Source organism: Homalodisca vitripennis, chromosome 1, assembly GCF_021130785.1.
Source record: "Homalodisca vitripennis isolate AUS2020 chromosome 1, UT_GWSS_2.1, whole genome shotgun sequence".
Classification (NCBI taxonomy): Eukaryota; Metazoa; Arthropoda; class Insecta; order Hemiptera; family Cicadellidae; genus Homalodisca; species Homalodisca vitripennis.
In genome coordinates this window covers 228,985,467-229,009,203 of record NC_060207.1, presented here as the reverse complement: position 1 = coordinate 229,009,203, position 23,737 = coordinate 228,985,467, and the positions used below count along the sequence as shown (strand labels likewise).

The 23,737-nt window shown below is 34.5% G+C and overlaps 1 protein-coding gene across 2 annotated transcripts in view; it reads left to right on the top strand.

Annotated features, from left to right (window-relative positions):
* Positions 1-15,610: 15,610 nt before the first annotated feature.
* The window catches only part of LOC124353132 (splicing factor 3B subunit 2), a 32,848-nt gene continuing 24,721 nt past the window's right edge, over positions 15,611-23,737 (top strand). Inside the window, exons 1-5 of one of the 2 annotated variants that reach the window (XM_046802984.1) lie at positions 15,611-15,761; positions 18,819-18,910; positions 19,085-19,180; positions 20,328-20,426; positions 22,614-22,752. In XM_046802984.1, coding sequence (XP_046658940.1) covers positions 18,884-18,910; positions 19,085-19,180; positions 20,328-20,426; positions 22,614-22,752 — 361 coding nt within the window. In that variant the 5' untranslated portion in view covers positions 15,611-15,761; positions 18,819-18,883. The remainder of the gene's footprint in view (positions 15,762-18,818; positions 18,911-19,084; positions 19,181-20,327; positions 20,427-22,613; positions 22,753-23,737) is intronic. The other variant, XM_046802985.1, reaches the window with a different exon arrangement.

The window sequence follows — 23,737 nt, the reverse complement described above, 5'->3', positions numbered from 1 at the left end:
CGAAACTAATAATACCCAAACAGTCCAAATCGAGTATGCCGTCTTCCGTTTTATTCTACTGATGGCTGGACATTTTGACCTGGATCAGTTCCATTTGATTAGTATCGGATCAAAATAAATAAGATTAATTTTTAAACTACGCTTGTAAAATAGTTAAACAGCCTTATCGAATTCATGTTGAACTGGAATTATTACCTACATGCGTATAGAAAAATTCTTTAATTGGATATATTTTACAATTAAAGCCGACAATCATCTGTAGAATACCAAACCAAGTTAATATTATGTTTGCAATATCAATATTTAAAAAAGCAAACAATCTATAATGTTCTAAGTGAGATATTAAAACATACAAAACCAAATGGTTTGGATATTTCTCCAGCGGGGCTCAGCAGAATGACCGAATTGCGACATAAAATCAGCCAAATGACCCACATACTCTGACTTGAGCTGTGCTGTTGTACTTCTGGTACATAAACATCGTTTATTTTATTTTTGGGTTTCAGTTTCAGCAGCTCTGGTCAGGAGTCAATTCCACTGGATAATGATGGAGGTTTGGGTATCGTTGTAAAGTATGGTTCAGTAAAATTTTTACAATGTTTGTAACCTTCACAGTCTTACGACTGACCGTTTTCCTCACAGTATGATTATCAGAATTTTCGGATGGTAATTAAGATAAAAATGGCATGGAGAGTCATCCTATATAACGTTATTTGTCTCACGTTTGACATCATTTCTTTATATTTTGGAAACAACTAAGGTTTGTATAACGAGTTTCTTCATATTTTTTTTAAATTACTAAAGCTTTTATTACGTGTTTCTGAATGTCCCACTATGTAATGCACGACTATCTTTATTTATTAAACAGAATATATTACAAATACGAGTGTTGAGTTTATCTCGATGTCATCTTCCGCTTAGAGCAGCGTGACACTGTCACAGACTGATTCCGGAATCTGGAGTCCACGTCCGTCCAAAGAGATCCAAAACGTCGGTGAAGAAGGCGTTCAAAACGAAAGCGTAATCCAGAAGAAGAGATATTCTCATTGTCTCATTAGGTGCACAATCGAATGCACTACGATGTTTTAAAAACAAAATCGTAATTCACTGCGGAGCAACTGAATTTTCTAAACATAACATAGCTACAGTGGGAATGATTGATTTAAAGAGAATCATGAGGTTAGCTCCATTTCCCAAAGAGGGTAATTTGATATGAGAAAGATTTGATTGTTTGAGAAAGATGAAAGAAAGAGGGTCTTGAACGTAGCTGTGTTCTGAAAATACTTATTTTTCATTTAAGCAAGGCTAGAAAAACATCAATAGTTGAATATATCAGCAATTTTGCGATGGGAATTTCAAATGCTCCCGTATTCTATTTTAAGAAGTAAGCAGAATATTCACCTTTGAGATGAATTCCCATGTTGACTCGCAAAGATCAGACTTTGACTTTATGCTACAGGTAGGAAAAGTTTTGTTTATATGGATTGTTTATATGAGAACTTTAAGCTTTCAGTATGATAAGGAAATATATACAATTTGAGTCTCAGATTGGTTAGGACTAAATTCCTTGAATATCAATTAATGGAATCAGAAGAGAGACTTTTTTGGTAAAGGAAAAGAACATTTCCATCCGCTATCTTGTTATTACAGTAATTTAACATTCAATGTTGCAGGTCTATATTTTCGATGAACTGTTTTTACTGAAGTTCTATACGTAGAGAGCTTAAGATAATTGATGTAAGCAGTTGCAGCTTTCCAGTTCTACTTATTTTATATACAGGGTGGAAAAAAAGTATGGAAACGCTTTCACTAATTTTGTATGGCTTCACTTATACAAATTAAATTTTGTACATCACCACTTGTATTAAGAACCTAGTTTTTGAGACCAGTGGGGACAATTTTTATCTTTTCAGGGGGACGGCCCCGTGAGGAGTCGGACGAAAATCTTAAATGTAAGCATAGGCCGAGTTTGGTATCAAATTAAAGGTCTAGTAAATAGAAACTCATTACCGCAAACCGCACTTAAAAAGGTTGACCCTATCCAGAGTACGGGTTGTATGAAGTTCGTGATAAAGAAATTTAGTAATTTTGTCTTGTGAAGTAACTAATTTACTTTCAGTAGTATGTTTTATATCGGTTATGTAAATTTGAAAAAATAATTTCCAACAAAAAATTATTTTTTTTACCTCTACAATTTGTTGGATAGCAGTAAATAGGGGTTTTTCCTGTCTTGTCTTCAAGAAACTGAGAGTATTCAATAATACCACCTTAACTCCTTATCAACATGAGGTCAAGGTCCAGTCCCTCCAGCCCTTTTATCTCAGGCAAACATAAACCGGTTTAGGCAATACAAACAGTATTGTCCTCAGCAAAACTCCACAGTTTTGTATTTTCAATATCAGATTGGTTTTTTAGTCTACGTTATAATTTCGTCCACGTAAGATATAAGTTGAAAGTCTTCACTAGAAGGTACTGCGATAGTTATAAATTTTTTTTACTTAAGTGTTTACATTTTATTCTACTAGTTTTAAAAGCAATGTCACTTAGTGAGTTTGAGAGAATCACGCTGCTTATGATGCGTGGGTATGGATATCTAGTTCGTCCCTATGAAGAAACAGCGCATTTGTTTAATGACACTTTTCTTGATAGACCCCCAATTAGTAAGTCAACAGTGTTTTAAGACAGTAAAAAGATTTGAAGAAAGTAGAACAGTCAAAGATCGCGAAAGAAGTGGCAGGCCTAAATCGGCAACAAATGAACAAAAATCTTTGGATGTACTCCAAACATTTGTTTGAAAATCCCAGCACCTCGGCCAGAGTGGCTGCAGAAGATCTTGATATGAGCCATACCTCAGTGTTTGAATGTCTTACACAAAAACAAGTATCACCCTTTTAAAGTAACCCTAATCCAAGAACTTGCAGAGGATGATTTTTGATCGAAGGACTGAATTTTGCGAAATAATGATGAGAAAGTGTGAAGAAATTCAAAATTTTTTAAGTTCGATATTGTTTTCAGATGAAGCTACATTCTTTGTTAATGGACAAGTTAATAGCATAATTGCCGTTACTGGGCCGACCATAATCCACACTGGATGATAGAAGGCCACACACAAAGGCCTCAGAAAGTGAATATGTGGGCTGGAATAATAAACAATAACATTGTAGGACCGTTTGTGATAGATGGAAATCTAACAGGTGAAATTTATTTCAATATGTTAACAAATAACATTTTGCCAGCAGTGCGTGCTCTTCTTGGGCAAATTTTAATGCAGTATGGTTTCAGCAAGATGGAGCACCGCCCCATTACTATTTGCGGGTGCGCAATCTGTTAGATGAAGTGTTTCCTAACCGTTGGATTGGTCGCAGGGGTACCGTTGAGTGGGCCGCTAGGTCACCGGATCTTAATCCACTAGATTTCTTTTTGTGGGGCTTCTTAAAAGATAATGTGTATAAAACTAAACCAGCCAACATTGAGGAGCTGACAAATCGTTTATTAGAAGAAGCAAGAAGAATTTTCACCCGAGATGCTTCAAAATGTAACTGCAGTAGGTTTTTATAATAGACTAGCTCATTGCCAAGTGTTCGGAAGAGCAGTTTGAAGCACCTTATTTAAAAGGTATGGTTATTTTTTGTACTACATAGATAATTTTTAATTTAATTCTTTTGGATAATAGTGTTTCATAAAGTGTCATTTTCAGTCAGAACAGTTTACTTGAGACTGTGAAATTGCGGAGAAATAATAATTAATCAAACGTTACTTATGAAATTCAAACGGCCCGTACTCTGGATAGGGTCAAACCTTTTTAAGTGCGGTTTGCGGTAATGAGTTTCTCTTTACTAGACCTTTAATTTGATACCAAACTCGGCCTATGCTTACATTTAAGATTTTCGTCCGACTCCTCACGGGCCCGTCCCTGAAAAGATAAAATGTCCCCACTGGTCTCAAAAACTAGGTTCTTAATACAAGTGGTGATGTACAAAATTTAATTTGTATAAGTGAAGCCATACAAAATTAGTGAAAGCGTTTCCATACTTTTTTTCCACCCCTGTATATATATATATATATATATATATATATATATAATTTGAATGATATAATTAGCATTTCGTAAAATAAAGATTAGTTTTATTTTGGATAATCTATTAATACAAAATAAAACTTACCATCTATAGTATCAGCAATTTCCACTCAGTTCTGACCAAGTACAGATTCAGAAATGTATATGAATATTGTGAGTTACGTGTTAATGCAGTTTACTTAAAATATTGTTTAATGTTCTTGTTCAATTTGGTAAATTTGAACAGTAGAGCCTATTGTGATAAATTTAAATAATTGTTTAATCTTTGTAGATAACTTTATTTATGTTATGTCTATTGAAGACACCACAAGATATGAGATTTCATTAAAGTTAATTTTGTCTTTTGACTTAAAATCAATATATTTTAAAAATTAGTTTGTTAGAAGACGGGAGTGAGTAAATCCTATATTATCAATAGTTATAATCAGGTACGTTCTAAGTGTAAAGCTAAATGCAGTAGTTTCATTTAAAGAAATGTTTATTATAGAAACATTTATTAACACAACATCGCATCGTTACGTTAAGAAAAGGACCAAAGGCAGTACTTCTCGTTCAAGAAGATCTGAATCTTTGCGTCGAGCTTTTCTGCCATTAATAACTTGTACGTTGCCCCTTTATAGATTTTATCAAAGACCTTTTCAAATCTTTTTGAATCTTTTCCAGCTTCGCCACATTTTCTCTTTACAACTGAGAATTAATTTACTTCCTCAGTGCATAAAAAAATGATCGTCGGACGAATCGCAAATTAATAAATTGATTGAGAGGCCTCAATGTTAACATTGATTATCAATCATCGTCGCGTCTGTATTGCCTTTCAGTTCACTTGTGAAATTTATTGCCAGTAAATCATAAAGCAGTTCTATTTTAAGGTTATGTAGGGAAAGGAAAATCCTTTATGTAGGACTACAACATTTTAAGAAATCCACACAATATTGAGAAAATTGGTGTGAACACGATAGTTGTTATAATTTATAACGGATTCAAACTACACATAGTGTTTGTAAAAAGCTTAGTTTAGTTTGGTATCTAGTCTCAATCAATAATTGTTTTCAAGATGGCCGCCTATTCACATTTGAGCAGCATTTTTATTTATATTATTTAATAAAACAAATCAAATTTGACTCATATTTAAACATTATGAGCAATACCAAGCACTTTTTATAATTACACATTTTCAAAGTTACAAGTTCTAATATGATATCGAACTATTAAAACTGATTTAAATTGATTCCATTTGCAATTTAGCCTATTGATTAGTAATTATTTTAAAAAGAAGTTTATAAGTATAATTTCTAAATTATGACACAAAATGTTTTAGAAATCGCTTATAGTTTACGCACAGATTTTTAATCTTGGACTGTTTTAACATGATGGAGTTTCTAAATTTTTTTTAGTTTATTAACATGCCACCGTTAGAATTGTTATAACATTAGTGTTACACAAATTAACCTAACAAAGTATCCTCAGTTTGATTTTTCAAGATGACAGACACATGAAATCTATCTTTCTTCTGCCTGTCCCGGAAGGGATATTTTTACTGAACTCATTATGAAAAACTATTACTTTTGTTTATAATAAATAAAAAATAAATAGAGATGGAAGCTGCAACTGCTTACATAAATTCTCATAAGTCACTATAAAAGCTCGCCACGTACAGACCTTTTGTAAAAATAGTATATCGGAAAATATCGACCTGCAACAATGAATGTTAAAGTATTGTAAAAACAAGATAACAGATGTAAATGTTCTTCTCCTTTTCCAACGTCTTCCTTCTGATTCTATTACTTGATACTCAAGGGATTTAGCTCTAACCAATCTCAATTTCATTTTTTATAAATTTCAATACTGAAAGTTTAAAGTTCTCATTATCTATATATACTAAAGTTATCCTACCTCTAGCTTAAAGTCCAAATCTGATCTTTGCGAGTCAGCATGGGAATTCATTTCAAAGGTGAATATCATGCTATGGAGTTTTCCGATTTACTTCTTAAAATAGAACATGGGAGTATAGTGGAATACATATTAAAATAAACATTGAAAACAGTCTATGTACACTTGTCAAGGGACGAAACCGTTTCAATTACCAACTTCTTCGCGCTATTTTCACTAAAACTGTTTTCAACTAAAAATAGATTTAGCAGTGCAGATTAAAGCAGCCTGAGCAACATTTTTGCGGTAAAAGTACTCCTTTTGAAAACAAGGTCAGCTATATGCTGTCGTGAATTCCAGACAGAAAATGTGCTTAAGAGATCACCATCAACATGGACTTTCCACTCTTTTTATTATTTTTATTATATGATAATTACGCACTAACCAAACGTATACCAAAAATTAAAAAAATAATAAAATAAAGAATGTCTTATTTTACCAGGCGAAGTTAGGGCTAAGAAGCCCTCTCAACACTTAACCTGGGGACCAACGGCTTAAAAAGGTGACTTCCGAACCACCACCAATGGCCGGGCAGGCGGGCCGCTTGCAAGGACAGGATCGCTCAGCGGTCACCTCCGCTACCAGTAGCGTAGCCAGAAATTTCGTTCGGGGGGGGTCCGAAACCGGGGATCCGGAGGACGTTTTGTGTGTTATTGAGTTCACTGGTAAAAGGTAAATACCAAAAATATGGACTTTAGTAACTACGCCTTATAGAAAGTGGAAAGATATAATAGGCAAATTCAACTCTCACAGCAACTCTAGTACCACAAATTTTCTTGTATAGCTACAGAAACTTTACGAAGTTCGATTCTGGCCGAGTAGAAGGCACCAATGTGATTTTGCATTCACTGGATAAGAAAGAAGAAGAACAAATTAACACAACTATAATCTGTGGAGAAAATGAAATACCCCTTCGGAGACATTGGGCCACTGACGGCCGAAACCCCTTTAGAAAAGGAGGGCAATTTTCTAGCGTTGCTCGGGTACAGATCAAACTAACGGTCGGAAAATGCACTGGAAAAACTCTACTGATTAGAAGTTCGGCTGCTTTGGATTTCACTTATTGAGGTATTTATGAATTAGTTATAATGACGATTTTTTTTGTAACATTACACTGTAGACGAGTACATAATTATCGGAAAAAATAAAAAAATCACTTTCAGTCGAAAATAAAATACACATGAAAAACTCTAATGATTAGAACTTCAACTACTTCGGACTTCAGTTATTGAGGTAAACGTGGTATTTTTTATTGAGTTAGGGCAACGATTTTTTGTTATCATTTTTGTTATAATTAATTATATAGTACTCGACTAACTATATAACTATGAGAAAAAAATCACTTCCGGTTGGTAAATGCCGAAGAAAAACTCTACAGATTCAAGTTTTGACGATTTTGGATTTCACTGGTTGAGTGGTTAAGGTAAAAGTAGTACTTATACTTATGTTACAACATTGATATTAGGTATTAATTCAACGCTGACTAATAAATATATAATTATCGAGAAAAAAAAACAAAAATAATCACTTCCGATCGGACTATACTACGGAAAATTAAATAATACCTCAGTCAGTGAAATCCATAGTAGTCGGAACTTCTTATCAGTAGAGTTTTTCTGGTGTATAATCCGACAGGAAGTAATTTTTTCAATTTTTCTTCGATAATTATATAGTTATTAGGCAGCGTTCAATTGATACCCAAAATCAACGTACTAACATAATTCTAAGTACCACTTTTATCTCAACCACTCAACCAGTGAAATCCAAAATCGTCAAAACTTGAATCTGTACAGAGCTTTTCTTTGGTATTTTCCGATCGGAAGTGATTTTATTGTTTTGTTTCTCGATAATTATATATGTATTAGTCGGCGTTGAATTAATACCTAAAATCAACGTACTAACATAATTCTAAGTACCACTTTTACCTCATCCGCTCAACCAGTGAAATAAAAAATCGTCAAAACTTGAATCTGTACAGAGCTTTTCTTTGGTATTTTCCGATCGGAAGTGATTTTATTGTTTTGTTTCTCGATAATTATATATGTATTAGTCGGCGTTGAATTAACACCTAAAATCAACGTCCTAACATAATTCTAAGTACCACTTTTACCTCAACCACTCAACCAGTGAAATCCAAAATCGTCAAATCTTGAATCTGTAGAGGTTTCCTTCGGTATTTTCCGTCCGGAAGTGATTTTATTGTTTTGTTTCTTGATAATTACATATGTAAAATTATATATGTATATATGTATTAGTCGGCGTTGAATTAATACCTAAAATCAACGTACTAACATAATTCTAAGTACCACTTTTACCTCATCCGCTCAACCAGTGAAATAAAAAATCGTCAAAACTTGAATCTGTACAGAGCTTTTCTTTGGTATTTTCCGATCGGAAGTGATTTTATTGTTTTGTTTCTCGATAATTATATATGTATTAGTCGGCGTTGAATTAACACCTAAAATCAACGTCCTAACTTAATTCTAAGTACCACTTTTACCTCAACCACTCAACCAGTGAAATCCAAAATCTTCAAAACTTGAATCTGCAGAGAGCTTTTCCTTCGGTATTTTCCGTCCGGAAGTGATTTTATTGTTTTGTTTCTCGATAATTATGTATGTATAATTATATATGTATATATGTATTAGTCGGCGTTGAATTAATACCTAAAATCAACGTCCTAACATAATTCTAAGTACCACTTTTACCTCAACCACTCAACCAGTGAAATCAAAAATCGTCAAAACTAGAATCTGTACAGAGCTTTTCTTTGGTATTTTCCGTTCGGAAGTGATTTTATTGTTTTGTTTCTCGATAATTATATATGTATTAGTCGGCGTTGAATTAACACCTAAAATCAACGTCCTAACGTAATTCTAAGTACCACTTTTACCTCAACCACTCAACCAGTGAAATCCAAAATCTTCAAAACTTGAATCTGCAGAGAGAGAGCTTTTCTTATTCTTATCAATCAATTTAATGTTTGTAGACAAGAGTAATGATAACTCTCCTTTTTTCTCCTGCTCCATGCTTCATTTTTTAATGTCTTAAAATTTCGGGGGGTCCGGACCCCCTGGCCCCCCCTTCGCTACGCCACTGTCCGCTACCGATGCAATTAACCTATGCTTAAGGCGGAAAGAATTGTAATTTTGAAAGCACAATGAAATAGTTGTTCTTTCTGTATTTAGGCAACCATAACTCCTGTTTTGGAGATATATTTCCTATATTTAGATGACGAAAAAAGTAAAAAAATATCCTCGCTAAAATAAAATTCGTGTCTTTCTTAAAATTATCCATAGACTCCATTAGAAAAGGATATTTTAAATCGTATTGTTAGTCGGTATACTCAATATAAACATTTTAATAGTTAAAATAAAATTATATGTTATTGCATTTTTTACAATTTTATATTGCAATGCAAATGTCAGAACCATTTTGTAAATAATTATTCATTCACACATTCACTCAAGCTCACTCTCACTGACCCCAGATCCTATGCCTATCATAAATCCCAGCTGCTCATCATGAATTCATCGACAGAGTAGAACGCTCTAGACACCAATAGGCGTATAATACGAGTTTTGAATTGGGTTTTATTGCTGGAGTTCTTTATACTTTCCTGGAGCTTATTGATCAATCTGACACCAACTTGTGGTGGTCAAAATTAGCTTGTTTTCCAGAAAGCTTTAAAGTTTTTCATAGGAAATCTTTTCAAAAATTTTGCTAAACACGGGCAGAATTGAAATAGTTGCATGCGATACAAGGATCGTCCTTTTTGAAAACTGGAATGACTTTGGCTGTCTTCAGAAGTGATGGAAAAGATCCAGATTCAAATGAAAAAAAGATATCAATTTTGTGAGTGGTTCCAATATGTCCCTGAAGCAGTGTTTTACCTTGTATGGCCTTCTTCTAGATCCTCCGGTACGTTCTAAAAATTATTTTAAATTCTTCATTTTCAGTCTGAAGGAAAATCTTGTGAAAGAATTTCAGTTTCTCTCGAGAAATAAGAATTCTTTTTGTATGGCATGATAACTTTTAAGTTTTGTGACTTTTTTTATTTTTTTTAACGCACATGTAACATCCAAATAATAATTAAAGCAATCACTAAACGCCCGATACATTATAATTGACATTGTCAAAGTTATTTAAAAAGTTCCAAGTCTCCTTTTTCAAAAAATTATTTAGTTGGCAACTGTTTTGAAAATTAAAGAATCGACCTTGCATTTATTTAGAGATTGTACGGCAGAAATTTTGATTGGTAATGCTGGTTCTGTTCCGTAAATCATACACAGTCCTACTGTGTACTAAATATTTTGTTCAGAGTTGTAATCTATTTCAATCTTATAGTAATTACCTCATTTTTATAATTTGCATTTAAAATTTAATATTTGTATTATTGTCGACATTTACTCAATATTACATGTTTAATATTTTCCGTAATATGAGTATATTCATACTCGCTGTTTCATTCGTATGCTGATGGACGCAAAACCAAAATTATTCAATGGGAACCGATTTTAACATTAGATGTAATATCTTTTAATATACTGTTACGTATCACAGCTAGTAGTGTTTGTGTTACTAATACAATCGAAGGTATTAACCAAACAAAACACACTGTGTCATGAATTTTCCACAGAACATTACAAAAATGTGAATGGCTGAAAGTGGTGACTGACGTGATTATTGCTCTCGTTTATTTGGTTAATTTACCTTGTTTGTCATTTGTCGGGCCTCTGTGCACGCTAGAACTTGGTTATTGGTTCGGTAAGTTTTCTTTGTCGCTGAATGTGTTGTGTTCCTTCATAAATCATCTAAATCTTTCCCACATAACTTTGTTTCACTCTCCTGGCTGGCAATCCACTCGTCGTGTTCATGCAGGCAACAGTAACAGTCAATGTCAAGTCCGCAAGTCGGTGACGTCACTCACAATTGCCAACTCCCATAAATAAAATAACACGTACGTCTTTTTTGCCACTGCCTTTTGGATCATTTTCGGCTCTATCCTGCAGTAGTATACTAAAACGTTGTGGAATATTCTCTGTCCTCATAGATTGAGTTTGATCAAACTGGGGTGGATCGAGTAGCTCCAGAGATCGAGGACATCTCGCAAAATTATACGTTTACTAAAGTTGTTTGAACTACAATCGCTTACATAATGGCATATGCTTCGACCGCTTGTATGGCGTGTATGAGACTAGTTCTGGATTCTGAAGAGGGTATTGCGTGTGACGGTGGTTGCAAGCGCTGGTTTCACCGAACTTGCATAAATTTAACTAAAACTGAGTACACTCAATTATCCAAGGATTTAAACAAGAAATGGCACTGTAGCAGAGTGGACTGTAAACCGTCAACTGATGACCCTATAGTTGCTCTAACTTCGAGCGTAAACAAACTGATGGACAGAATCGAAGGCTGGACAGAGAAAATTGAACAAATAGGTAGCGTCTCCGATGGAATTGAAGCCATAAAGTCGGATGTAGGTAAAATTAGAGACCAACTATCCCAGCTTGAGCCAAGAGTCTTAGCAAACGAGTCAATGATTCCATCCCTTGCTGCTGATATAAAGTTATTAAAGAATAATAAGCCACTTGATTCGGAAACTGTCATTGCTGAAGTTAATGATTGGAACCAGCGCTTAAAGAATGCTATACTATATGGTATACCCGAATCGTCTGATATAGATATCAAGAGTAAAATACAGCACGACAAGGGAAAAATGGATGACGTCCTCCAAGTCCTCCAATTGAGTGACCTTCATATTAGTAAGATAGTTCGAATTGGTAATGGGAAGCCCGGAACACCTCGTCCGATGAAGGTTTCCTTTAGTGACACAAGTGAGGCCATCAGCTTCTTTAAAAATTTTGATTCTCCCAAACTTAGCAATCTCTTCCCTGCCAGTACTGTTGAAGTGTCACGTGATCGAACTGTCAAGGAAAGATATCACTTGCAATAACTTCGAAATTCTCTAGCTGACAGAGAAAGGAATGGGGAGAAAGATTTAACAATTAAGTATCAGAATGGAGTGCCGATGATAGTTAAGAAGACAAAAAACTAGTTTCATCCAACGGTCATACTTTTTTTTACTATCAAAATGTGAATGGAATGAGAAGCAAACTGAATGAATTCAAGTCCTCAATTACTACGTCTAACTTCGACGTTGTCATATTAACGGAAACAAATTTGTCAGTTGACGTTAATGATGCTGAGGTGTTGTCCAAGAACTTCTCAATTTATAGATGTGATAGGTCTTCACTGCGCAGCTCTAAATCTAGTAAGGGTCTAGTAATGGTGGCCATCAGAGATACTATCACCTCAACTCAACTCTACTCTGAAATCTATGAGATTGAGCACCTTCTTATTGAGCTTAAGCCCTGCAAATACATCTCATGGCTCCTAGTAGCTTGTTACATCCCTCCTTAGCAGCCTCCCTCCAAATACAATAGTTTGTTACAGTCAATAGAGGCACTAATGTCAACGGGACGAAGATTCGATGAGGTGGTTGTCGTGGGTGATTTCAACCTTCCCGGGATTGATTGGAATGGTTTGTCAACTTGTACGCATTCCCCAGCGTCAAGAGTGGTACGGTCACTGATGGACTTGTTTCAGCTTTACCAAATCAATCAAATCTATAACAGCAGAGATGTCATGTTGGACCTGATTCTGAGTTCTAATAAAGATATTACTGTATCACTGGAGAGTGATAATTTTTTGCCAGTTGAAGAGAGACACCACCCACCCTTATCCTTTGAGATCCACTACTGACATATCAACCAATCTCATTTACTCAAAAGACACATATTTGATCTGAAAAGGTGTAACCTTATGAATGTTCATCACTCGTTAAATACTGACTTTCATGCAATACTGTCCAACTCAGACCTTAACAGGGCAACAAATTCCTTTATCTCTACAATTTCCAACATAGTGAAGGCTAACTTGCCAGTAAGAAGAATTGGCTACTCTCCGTTTCCTAAATGGTTTTCACCTTAATTAAAAAACTTAATAATAAAAAAAAATGTTTACATAAAAAATACAAGCACTTTCCTTCAGCATCTAATTATTCCAGATTTGCTAACATAAGAGCAAGGTGTAGGGTCTTGGCTGCCTGGGATTATCGCCAGCATATACAAAGGGTTGAAGCTGGAATTCCCAACAATTTCCGTTTATTTTGGAGTCATGTCAATTCCACAAAAAAATCTTCGTCTGTGCCCTCTCAGATTGTTCACAATGGAGTCGTTGCTGAGGAGCCTCTTACGATGTGTGAAGCATTCAAGGACTTCTTCTCCTCGGTTTTCACGAAGCCCACGGGGGTCTTTGTTCCAAGCGGATATGACCATCTCGGAGATGGAGTTGCTTATGAGTTCACCCCTGAAGAAGTATTGGAAAAGCTTAGAAACCTTGATGACAAAAAGGGCTGGGCCCTGATGGGATTCCACCAGGTGTACTCAAGTACAGCAGAAGCATCTTGGCCATTCCAGTTTGCCACATATTTAATACTTCACTTGCGATGGTAATTTTTCCTGAGGCGTTCAAAGCAGCCTACGTGGTCCCCATTCATAAATCAGAACCTACTGACATCGCCTCAAATTTCCAGGCCCATATCTATCCTCTCAGCTTTATCCAAAGTTTTTGAGGATCTATTTCTTGATCGAATAAGATTTAGGATTGCTCAGTTAACCTGTCCTCAGCAACATGGCTTCTCACCAGGAAGGTCGACTTTATCAAACTTAATGTTACTTCAGACTCAGGTGCAGAGTGCATTTGCTAACGGCAAACAGCTAGATACAATATATTTAGACTTTTCCAAGGCCTTTGACACTGTTGACCATGCCTTATTACTCAAAAAAGTCTCTGCACTTGGTTTCGATAACATTTCAATTCGTTGGCTGTCAAGTTACCTTTTTGAGCGCAGGCTTGCAGTGAAGTTTTCTGGCTCAATATCCTCTGAGTTTATCTCACTTTCCGGTGTTCCCCAGGGCTCTATCATTGGACCTTATCTCTTCGCACTCTTCATAAACGATCTTCCTCTGAATATCAACAGTGACTGCCTAATGTTTGCGGGCGATGTCAAGTTATACTCACAAATTACTCATGTTGCGGACTGTGAATCACTTCAAGATAGTCTTCATGGCGTATATGAATGGTGCTTAGTAAAAAAATGTCACTAAACGCCAAGAAATGTCAAGCCATATCATTTTACCGTTGCACTTCGCCTATAATATACAATTATTTGTTAAAAGGAGAAACCATCGCTAGAGTAAATGAGTGAGAGATCTGGGAATCACTCTGACACAGAATTTTAGCTCTGAGGCTCACGTTCATAATATCTGCTCGAAGGCAAACAGAATGCTTGGCTTTATCTAAACATGTAACAAATATGGTAGCCCTGAGTACTATATACTGTGCCCTGGTACGCCAGATTCTGGAATATGGATCGACTGTTTGGAATCCACACCAAAAATACCTTTGTGACGATCTTGAACGAGTCCAGCGTCGTTTCATCCGTTTGGTGGGTGTCAGAAATGGATACCAATACCAACAAGTACCAATTGATTATCTGTACTCCAAACTTGAACTAGAACATCTTGCGACTCGCAGTATTGTAGCCGATTTAGTAGTTCTCCACAAGTTGGTGAACGGTGAGATGGTTTGCCCAGACGTCCTTCAACTCCTCAATTTTAAGACACCATCCAGCACTCGTTCCAATGACCTCTTCATCCGGCAACACTATGGGACAAACTATGCAGCAAACAGCACGGTGGCACGCCTGCAGAGGGCCGGCAACAACCTGCCTATAACCGTCGACCTGTTCCATGATGGCGTGAGAACATTGAAGTGAAAAGTGAAAGGTGCAGTGCTACCAACGTAAATGCCTCCACTTAATGTCTATCATATTATACCATCAGTTTTTGTTTGTCTTTCGCTGCTAACTTGTGCCTACACATATTTGTTCATTTTCTCTGTTTATTGTATGCCATAGTTTATCTTATTACTATTGTTATTTTTACTGTTTGCTGTTTTGAAACATTGTTATGAATATCCCTGTTATATTATTTTATAGTTTATTATGTTATCTCTGTTATTATGTTATTTCTGTTATTATGTTATTTCTATTGTTATAGTATATTTATTGTTGCGTTCTTTCATTATGGTATTGTTACAGTTTTAAACATTTATATGCGTATTTATTCTAGTTTTATATCATGCCTTGCAATAGAGTATTATGTATTATCTTTTTTTCAGCCTTTCACATGTTTTGTTGTGGAGTTTCTTGTTTAATTTAAGCGTATAATAATTTAGTATATTGATCTTGAATGTAAAAATGGAGAGTATTTCCGTTGGTAATAAATAAAATAAAATAAAATAAAAAAGAAATTGTTTAAATCGACGAGTAGATTCGATGTTTACCAAATACATAAATATTAACACTTACATTATTTTGCAAGTGCAGAGTTTTAACAAGTTACTACGCTATATAGATATAAGCATGATATAGAATAAGATTACAGCATGGTATAAAGCCAAAACCTACAATTATGCAAATATTAAAAAAAAAAAAAAAAAAAAAACACCGTGCGTCTGCGTCTTCTATGTTGCATGTTATGCTGTGGTGCCGTCTGATTCTGTTTTCTGATGTCTGAATATTATTCTGTGTTTTTGTTGTTTATTCTCGTTGGATTGAAGGAAGAGTTGTTTTCTTCGTAATCAACTGCAGAAATTCCTCATTTTCGGTTGTTTTATCATCTTTAGTGTAAGTAAATTTAGTTTAGATCATGTAGTTAACCAACCGACATTATTGTACAAGTCAATATTCACATAGGCTAGGCTGTACAATATTTATAACCTCAATGCTAATGGCAGCCAAGCAATACTTATTTACTGCTTTATATATAGATATATATATATATATATATATATATATATATATATATATATATATGATTATACTACAAAAGAAGTTGTTAGTAATCTTTTTATAAATGTCCAACAATACAAAAAGTACACAAAAATACCAGACTATTTTAACCTAGCTTATTGAGTCCTGGAGGCCCATGGCCCTTTGATTACTGACTAAACCTAGGTTTAAATACTCTAAATCAATATTTTCATTGTATATACTTTCATTGTCTTTTCAGATAATATTTATTTTAGCTTTGTTACCTGATGCAATCTAAAACCACTTTCAATAATTTCTTAAAATGGTGTGTAGTTTCACTGCCAGAGAGAATATTATTGAGGCAATCACAAACCATATAGGCTAGGCTATTGCGCAAATATTATTAAAGTGTTAGTTTTAGTTCAATTCAGTGTTTTCTTGATTAGTTTATCAATCTAGGGAACTGGGAGGAATCAGGTTTCTGGGTATGGGTGGGGTAGGGTAACAAACTATATAGGGGTAGATATAAGAGAAGGGGATGTAAGGGTTGCAATATAATAAGCGGCCAAAACTCGAATATTCATGATTATCGAATCACCGATTTTCATGAGTAACAAATCCTTGATATAACTACTTTAGCCAAATTATGTTATAGGTAATTAAAATTACAGTATAGTTCGGCTGTTTTTATATTTTTAAAAGTAATGATTTTATGATGAATAAAAAACTATCTACGCTATGTATATTTATCAAATGTAACAAACAAAACAGTATAACATTTACCTACTCTTTACTATTTTTAAGGATGAACATGTCCGACACCTTGTGACACAAATAAAACATGTACTTGTGGCCATTACAGATGGCAGTGTTAGTGGATCAGTTAACAGGTTATTCTTTTTGGTAACCTATTACTGGTATAACATGTTACCAGCAACACTGTTATTTCAGTAACAGCTGGGCTGAATAATTTGGCATTTTCATATCGACTTTCTGGTATTAGGTTACTCAGTAACCAGTAAAAGCTGAGGCGATTTCATACAAGCAATGAGGCTAGGAATGGAAATATTATGCGATACATAAGTAGGTTTAGATTAGACTGTCATGTTTTACTTTTTTGCCAGAAATGTTGGCTCTGAAACCCGCACTGATGGCCAGGGGCATTTCCGATCAGTACTTTACCAATTTAATATCATGTCCCAGATTATCCAATTTCTCATACATCAGATCATGTTGGATGATATGAGATCGCCAACCCACACCTCTGGCAAAAAAAGAAAAACATCTCTCTAGAGAATACCTAAATTCAAGTTCAGATCATGTGTGCACTCAGAAACAAATAACTTTATACTAATAATACATAGACAAGTCTGCTCTACCTTTTTTCTGTACAAACATTATAAGTGCCATCCTCCAATTCATTGAAATAAATCCAAATGCATAGCTGCTTCTAAACAGATTTATAAGGTCATTTAAGAGAATATCCATCCCCTCTTGTTGAAGAGCCGGAAAGACTCCAGCCACTGATTTCAAAGCTTAAAGGATGTTATTTCCCATTTAATCTTTTCTCCTGTAAAGATTCTTTTTGATTGTTGTCTGGACTTTGCAACCTCTCAGTTGGTCCTATCCCCTGCCAGAGAATATAAATTCTCATCTCGTGTCAAGAGTCACTTGGAAAGTACGTCTCCAGCAACAATTCCAATGTCTTTCTTACTCATTATTAGTCTGCCGTTAGCCTTTAGCAAAGACCCCAAAGGATTTGAGTGGTCAGTTTGAAAATTTTTGAAGCCTGATTTACAGTGGTTTCTCCATGTTCTTCTTTTGTTTTTCTAATTTCTTTCTCATATTCATTTAGGACATTATGACAGGAACCACTTATCTGTTCTTCTTGCATGAGGAATCTCCCCCTCTGGCACAATCTTCACACTCACTCCCTCCCAAGGCATGAAGATCTCCTGTTAATAACGTAGAAGATTGGGAAATTTGGCCCCTCTTCCTCTTCCTTAATCCCTTCCAAGATAAAGTTCTCAAGTGACTCCGTTTGTTCAGGAGTAATGAGGGTTTCCAGTAAATTGGAGTGAAGTATGCCCACCCTTATTTCCTCGTGTCACTTGCTTGTATGGGGAGGTGCAAACTGCTCCTTTCATGTCCCCTTTTGTCCTTCTTCAACATGTTACAATAAGACAATTACCTTAACATATTTATTTTAATAACAGAAACTAAAAATATTTTTGAACTTCGTTCGTAGAGGTTTGCCACATTCTCTTGAAATTCTTAAACTAATTTTAAACTCTTAACTCAGCTAAAAGATCACATATGTCTGAATGGCATGAGACTCATGCTTTTACATTTAGACAGAGATCCAGTGTAAATCATACATTTGAACGTATTTTGGACTTTGATTGATATTTTTACCACAGTAATTGTCAACAATCCATTGTTTTACATTTGCTTTTCAAAGGCTATCGGTCATGATCTTAAAGAAATGCCTTAGGACTACTCCTGAAATTATACTCTTGGTTCAAATGTTAGTTGACTGAGCAGGATTTAACTTTTTAGAAGGAAACATTACTCTACTATACAAAACATTGCCATGTGGGAAGCTATCAAAGCAAAGAACAAGGTGAAATAAAGGGGCTACAGGACTGTATTACACTGTTTTACCATTAAACCGATGAAAGAGAGATTTTATTAACAACAGCCTCCTCACGGGTCATCAGATTTCAGAGGTAGAACAGACAACGTCTCAGGGACACCGACAAATCCTGTACAGCTCGTTATATGCCTATTGAACAGGGTGTTAATTGATGCAGCCTAGTCAGACACTATGTTGATTGCTGTAAATATATACATGTTTTTAGAACTAACTTAGGCTATATAATAATATAAATAACTTAATAATCTGCAATATAGTTTAATCATTTGTTTCAGGTGTGTAGTCCTACCGTTGGTTTAGGAATGTACATGGTTTAATATTGTAGTTGCAGAATAACACAATGGATAATATTCAGGACAAAAACGATGTAAGTCATGTCAGAAAAATGTCTTTAAATAGTTATTTTTCTACTATTTAGACCTGCATAATAAATTTTAAAAGTTATTGTCCATGAACTAGTCTTTGAAATAATCAATAATTGTTATTGTTCTTGGTCTAGATTACAAGTACATGAAGATTTATATGCTAATTTCACTTCTAGATGGGTGACAATCTCCAGCAGAAGATTCAGCAGCAGAAGATGATGCTGGAGCAGCAAGAAATGTTGAGGCAGGAGGAGTTGCTGAGATTACAGCAGGTATGTTAGCTACTACATTGGTCAACTAATGGTTTTGTAATCCCCGCATGACTAGATTAAGAATAGTTCACAACTAGGTTAGGATTAATGTTGTAGAATCCGTTCTTTCTATGGATAGAATCTATTTGCAGTTTCACACTGCTTTTTGTAACATAAATGTTTTGATAGTCACAATTTTATTATAAATTTATGAGATTTTGTTTTGGCTCAAGTAGAATTTTATCGATACCAGGGCTGTAGAACAGTTGCGATTGTAAATTATAATTTTAAATTATTGAATTTTCCTCTTTATTTTCATCCAGCCAAATAACGTAATCCAGAAATTGTTCGCCGGGTTATAGACACGACAAAAAGTGGCCCCTAACAAATTTATAATGCCAAAACAATCTGAAACAAACCCAGTGTATCGTATATCAGTGTATGTTGTAAATTGTTAGGTTAAATACAAACAAAATACTAATTTCAAGTTGGTAAAAAAAGTAATAAATTTCAGTAGTATTTAAGCTTATAATAACCGTAAATTATTAATAATTCACCAAACTACAAGCAAATAAATAATACTGTAGAGAAATTTTATTGAAGAATTGTTTTGATGCTTTATTATTTTTAGTCCACCTCAGCATGGTTTTAACTAAACAGCTATCATTAAAATTTGTTTTATTTTTACGAAAAACTTGAAAATAAATAATCATCAATCAATAATGTGTGGTTGATGTTCAGATAATAGTATTGTGTAATGAGCACAGTTTTCAAACGTTATTTTTGGTACAACATCCTATTTGGTCAACAAACAGGGAGTAAAATTTACATTTTCAGAATCATTGTGTGTGTTATACTCGTGGAAAGGTTTTATTAAAAAGTTATAGGACTCACTTTTATTGCTATGATGGAACAGTCTGCTCTAAGACTGGTGACACTCAATACATAATAGAGGCTGAAAATGTATTTATAAAACAGAAGTATGCGCTTTCGAAGCAGGAAATCGATCAAACAAAGTAAATATTAAATTTTTAAATATTAGAATCTACCTGTTCCTGTAATTTATAGTGAAAGGAATAATTTGTAGTGTTTGTTATGTGCACTATTGAATGTAGTTGTACAAATATACACACTAATTATGCAAACCCATATGTAATAAATATTTCAGACTGCTATGGCTGAGAAACAGAGAGAAGAACAAGAATTATTCCGCCTGCAGCAGAAAGCACTGATAGATCACCAGCAGGAGAACTTGCAAGGTGTCCCTGTAAGTTGTCATACTCGATTTAAACAACTTACTTTATATAGCTCTTTTAAGATTATAAAAACTGGGAATAGAAATCGCTAGATTTGGAAATTGTTTGCTGATGGAAGCATAGACTAATGAGAAAAGAAAATGCATTAGTTTGCAAATTCATATCTTTACTTGTTCTTGTCAATAAAAATTATTTGGTGATTGGAGCATTAGGTTAAATTGCTCTATAAACTGGCATTTATTTACTTTTCTCATGAATACTTCCTCAGTATAAGCATTAGACAAAGTCTAGAAAATTATAGCACTATGTTAAAAACGTTTAAAATTAAAGTTCATATAAGCCTAGCAAATTTATTTTGATTTATCATCATGTTAATAATAAACGTTTATTATTAAAAGACAATTGCATTTAGCATAATCCTCTCTTTGTACCATCAACGTTACTATACATGAAACCACTAAAGAGTGCAGTTGAGGGAGGGGCCTATTTGGCCTGTGACCTTGGAGCAGCCAATGAGGACTGAGTAACACTGCCAATCGTTCCTGGCTATAACTGCAAGACATCCAAGTACAGCTTACTTAAAATACTTAACCTTTACACCCGAAAGAAATGTTAGAGCTGTCTTAAATTAATTAACTACATATTACAAAATGTAATTTTACGGTTATTTAACAAAAAGTACATCTCTATAGCTTATTTCCATGTTGAGATAAATGGGTTGAAAAGAAATTATTGTAATATATTAGCTTTTTACGAATATAGTGAAAAACACTTTAACCAAAATATAAATTAAAAAGGAAACAAAAATATCACATAATCATTAATTTCCCATATTTAATAGTTAGATAATACAAGTATCTTTGATATATTAATAAGGCATTACATGTTATGTTTAATGAATATTCAATTTGGTAAGAAAGTTATCAAATACGTCTAAGATTTAATTTAATTTTAATAAATGTACTTCAGTACATAACGGCAGGAATTGTTGCCATAACAGTTTTCCTACGCACTTCAGTTCTCGTAAATTTATAAGCACTTGTTAGCATCTTTCATATTATATCAAGTATCTTTGATATATTAATAAGGCATTACTTGTTTACATGGCAGAATCATGTTATTTTCAATGAATAATCAATTTGGTAAGAATGTTATCAAATACGAGATCTACTTTTCTTTTAAAAAAATGTAGCTCAGTACATAACAGCGAGAGTTGTTGTTGCCATAACGGTTTTGTTTTGCACTTCGGTTCTCATAAATTTATAAGCACTTGATAGCATCTTTCATATTATATCAAGTATCTTTGATATATTAATAAGGCATTACTTGTTTACATGGCAGAATCATGTTATTTTCAATGAATAATCAATTTGGTAAGAATGTTATCAAATACGAGATCTACTTTTCTTTTAAAAAAATGTAGCTCAGTACATAACAGCGAGAGTTGTTGTTGCCATAACGGTTTTGTTTTGCACTTCGGTTCTCATAAATTTATAAGCACTTGATAGCATTATTCGCATCTGGCTATGAATGGTCTTACTCTGTTTTACGCCAAATTATTTTCACAACTAGGTAATTTAAGTATGTATGTAAACTGGCAACAGTTGAGAATATCGTGCAGCACAAATATTTCTTTAATATGAAATGCACTTTCCTCTACAATTCAACAGTAACCATTGTCTATAACACCCAATGAATTTTATAACAGGTGATGTCTTACGAGTGAAAATACGGAGGTAAGAGGTGAAGTACCTGTAAACAGAAGCCGCACCAGCCAGCAGTTTAGCGGTAACAACACATTTAGTGTGCAATTTAAGCAACACGGTGTGGCATATTAGTTTCAAAAATACAATGTTTATTAATTATTTGTAAAAGTCTCATCTGAAAAGATTGTCATATTGTATGGTAAATAAGCAAGTGACTTTACAGTGACTAACTGACAAGACATTTATGTCTGTTGTATTTAACGTTTAGTTTTTAGTAACATTATTAAACTATAAAAGTAATGAAGTATTACCGTGCAAACGGTGTAACGTATAGCAGCAGCGTGCCGTGTCGGATAACAGTTGTGTTGCAATTTCGCACGGGCCCATCCATTCTATTGGTCCCCGCCAACTGCACTCTCTGGTGGTTCCTAGTGTAGACAACTCTTACTGTATCATTTACCAGTGTTCGTAATACAATACTTGATGTAACAGGTACAGATGGTGGCAGTGACATCAGCCCAGGCGATTCCCACCGCCATCTTGACCACAGCGACGCTGGACTTTGCCCCAGGCACTGCCACCCTTCCAGTCACCCTCAATGTTTCCACCATACAGCCGGCCACTGCCACAGGTATATCAAGAATAAAAAATATTGTATTGTGATCTCACGTAACAATGTATTGACAAAGTCATAGTTTAGTAAAATATGCTTAAGAAACGTACATTAAAATATAAACCCAAAATTTAAACAATGGCCCTCAACAATACAGCTTATAATATTATATAGCAAATAAGAAAGCCACAGAGCACATTAAAATCTCTCTTAATACTAATGGTAACTTGTTGAATAGTTTGATGCTCAAATACAGATATGTATTATGTGCTTTTTATATTCTAGCAAACTTCTGATTGATCAGGTCTTGGTTTCTGGTAAAATGATTGTGGATTGAGCTTCTCAAATTAAATCATTCTAAATTTTCTGCCACAAACATGAAAATCTGTAAGGCAAAATAGAGGGAAATAGGTGCGAGACTAAGTAAACTTGCTGCCTTGTTCACTTATGAAAATGTTGTAGTTACAACTAGCGATGTACTGGTCTGAGTGTTTAGTTCCAGTTTAATTTACTTTGTCATGTATTCGGTTTGACCTTATTCTGTTGTTTTATTACTTGCAATATGCTTTTGTTGGTGGTGCTATTCCAGACCTCACAACACTCGATCTGGCATGTTCAATGTTCATGTATTTGAAATATGGAGTGTCTATATTTACAAGTGAGCAATGTCAGTCACAAACAAATAAAAACTTATTAATGAATGACACTGTAATTTTTTGAAGTGAAAACTTCTTTAGGCGCGTTGAGCGTTTTGGTAGAGGGTAAAATCCTCGGTTCGCGTCACCGACATGCTAATGATACTAACCTGCATGAAAAAGTCAGTCTCGCTGTGTTATAACTATCCCGGCGGAGTATGAAAACAGACTGCGAAAATCAGTGACCTTTACGGCTTCCTCTCGCGATTTAAAAGTGAAGCCAATGTCGTACAATTCTGTAAGATGCGTCAAATTAAAGCTCTTAATATTGGCAATCTATTGGTTACATTTTTAAATATTTAAAAAAT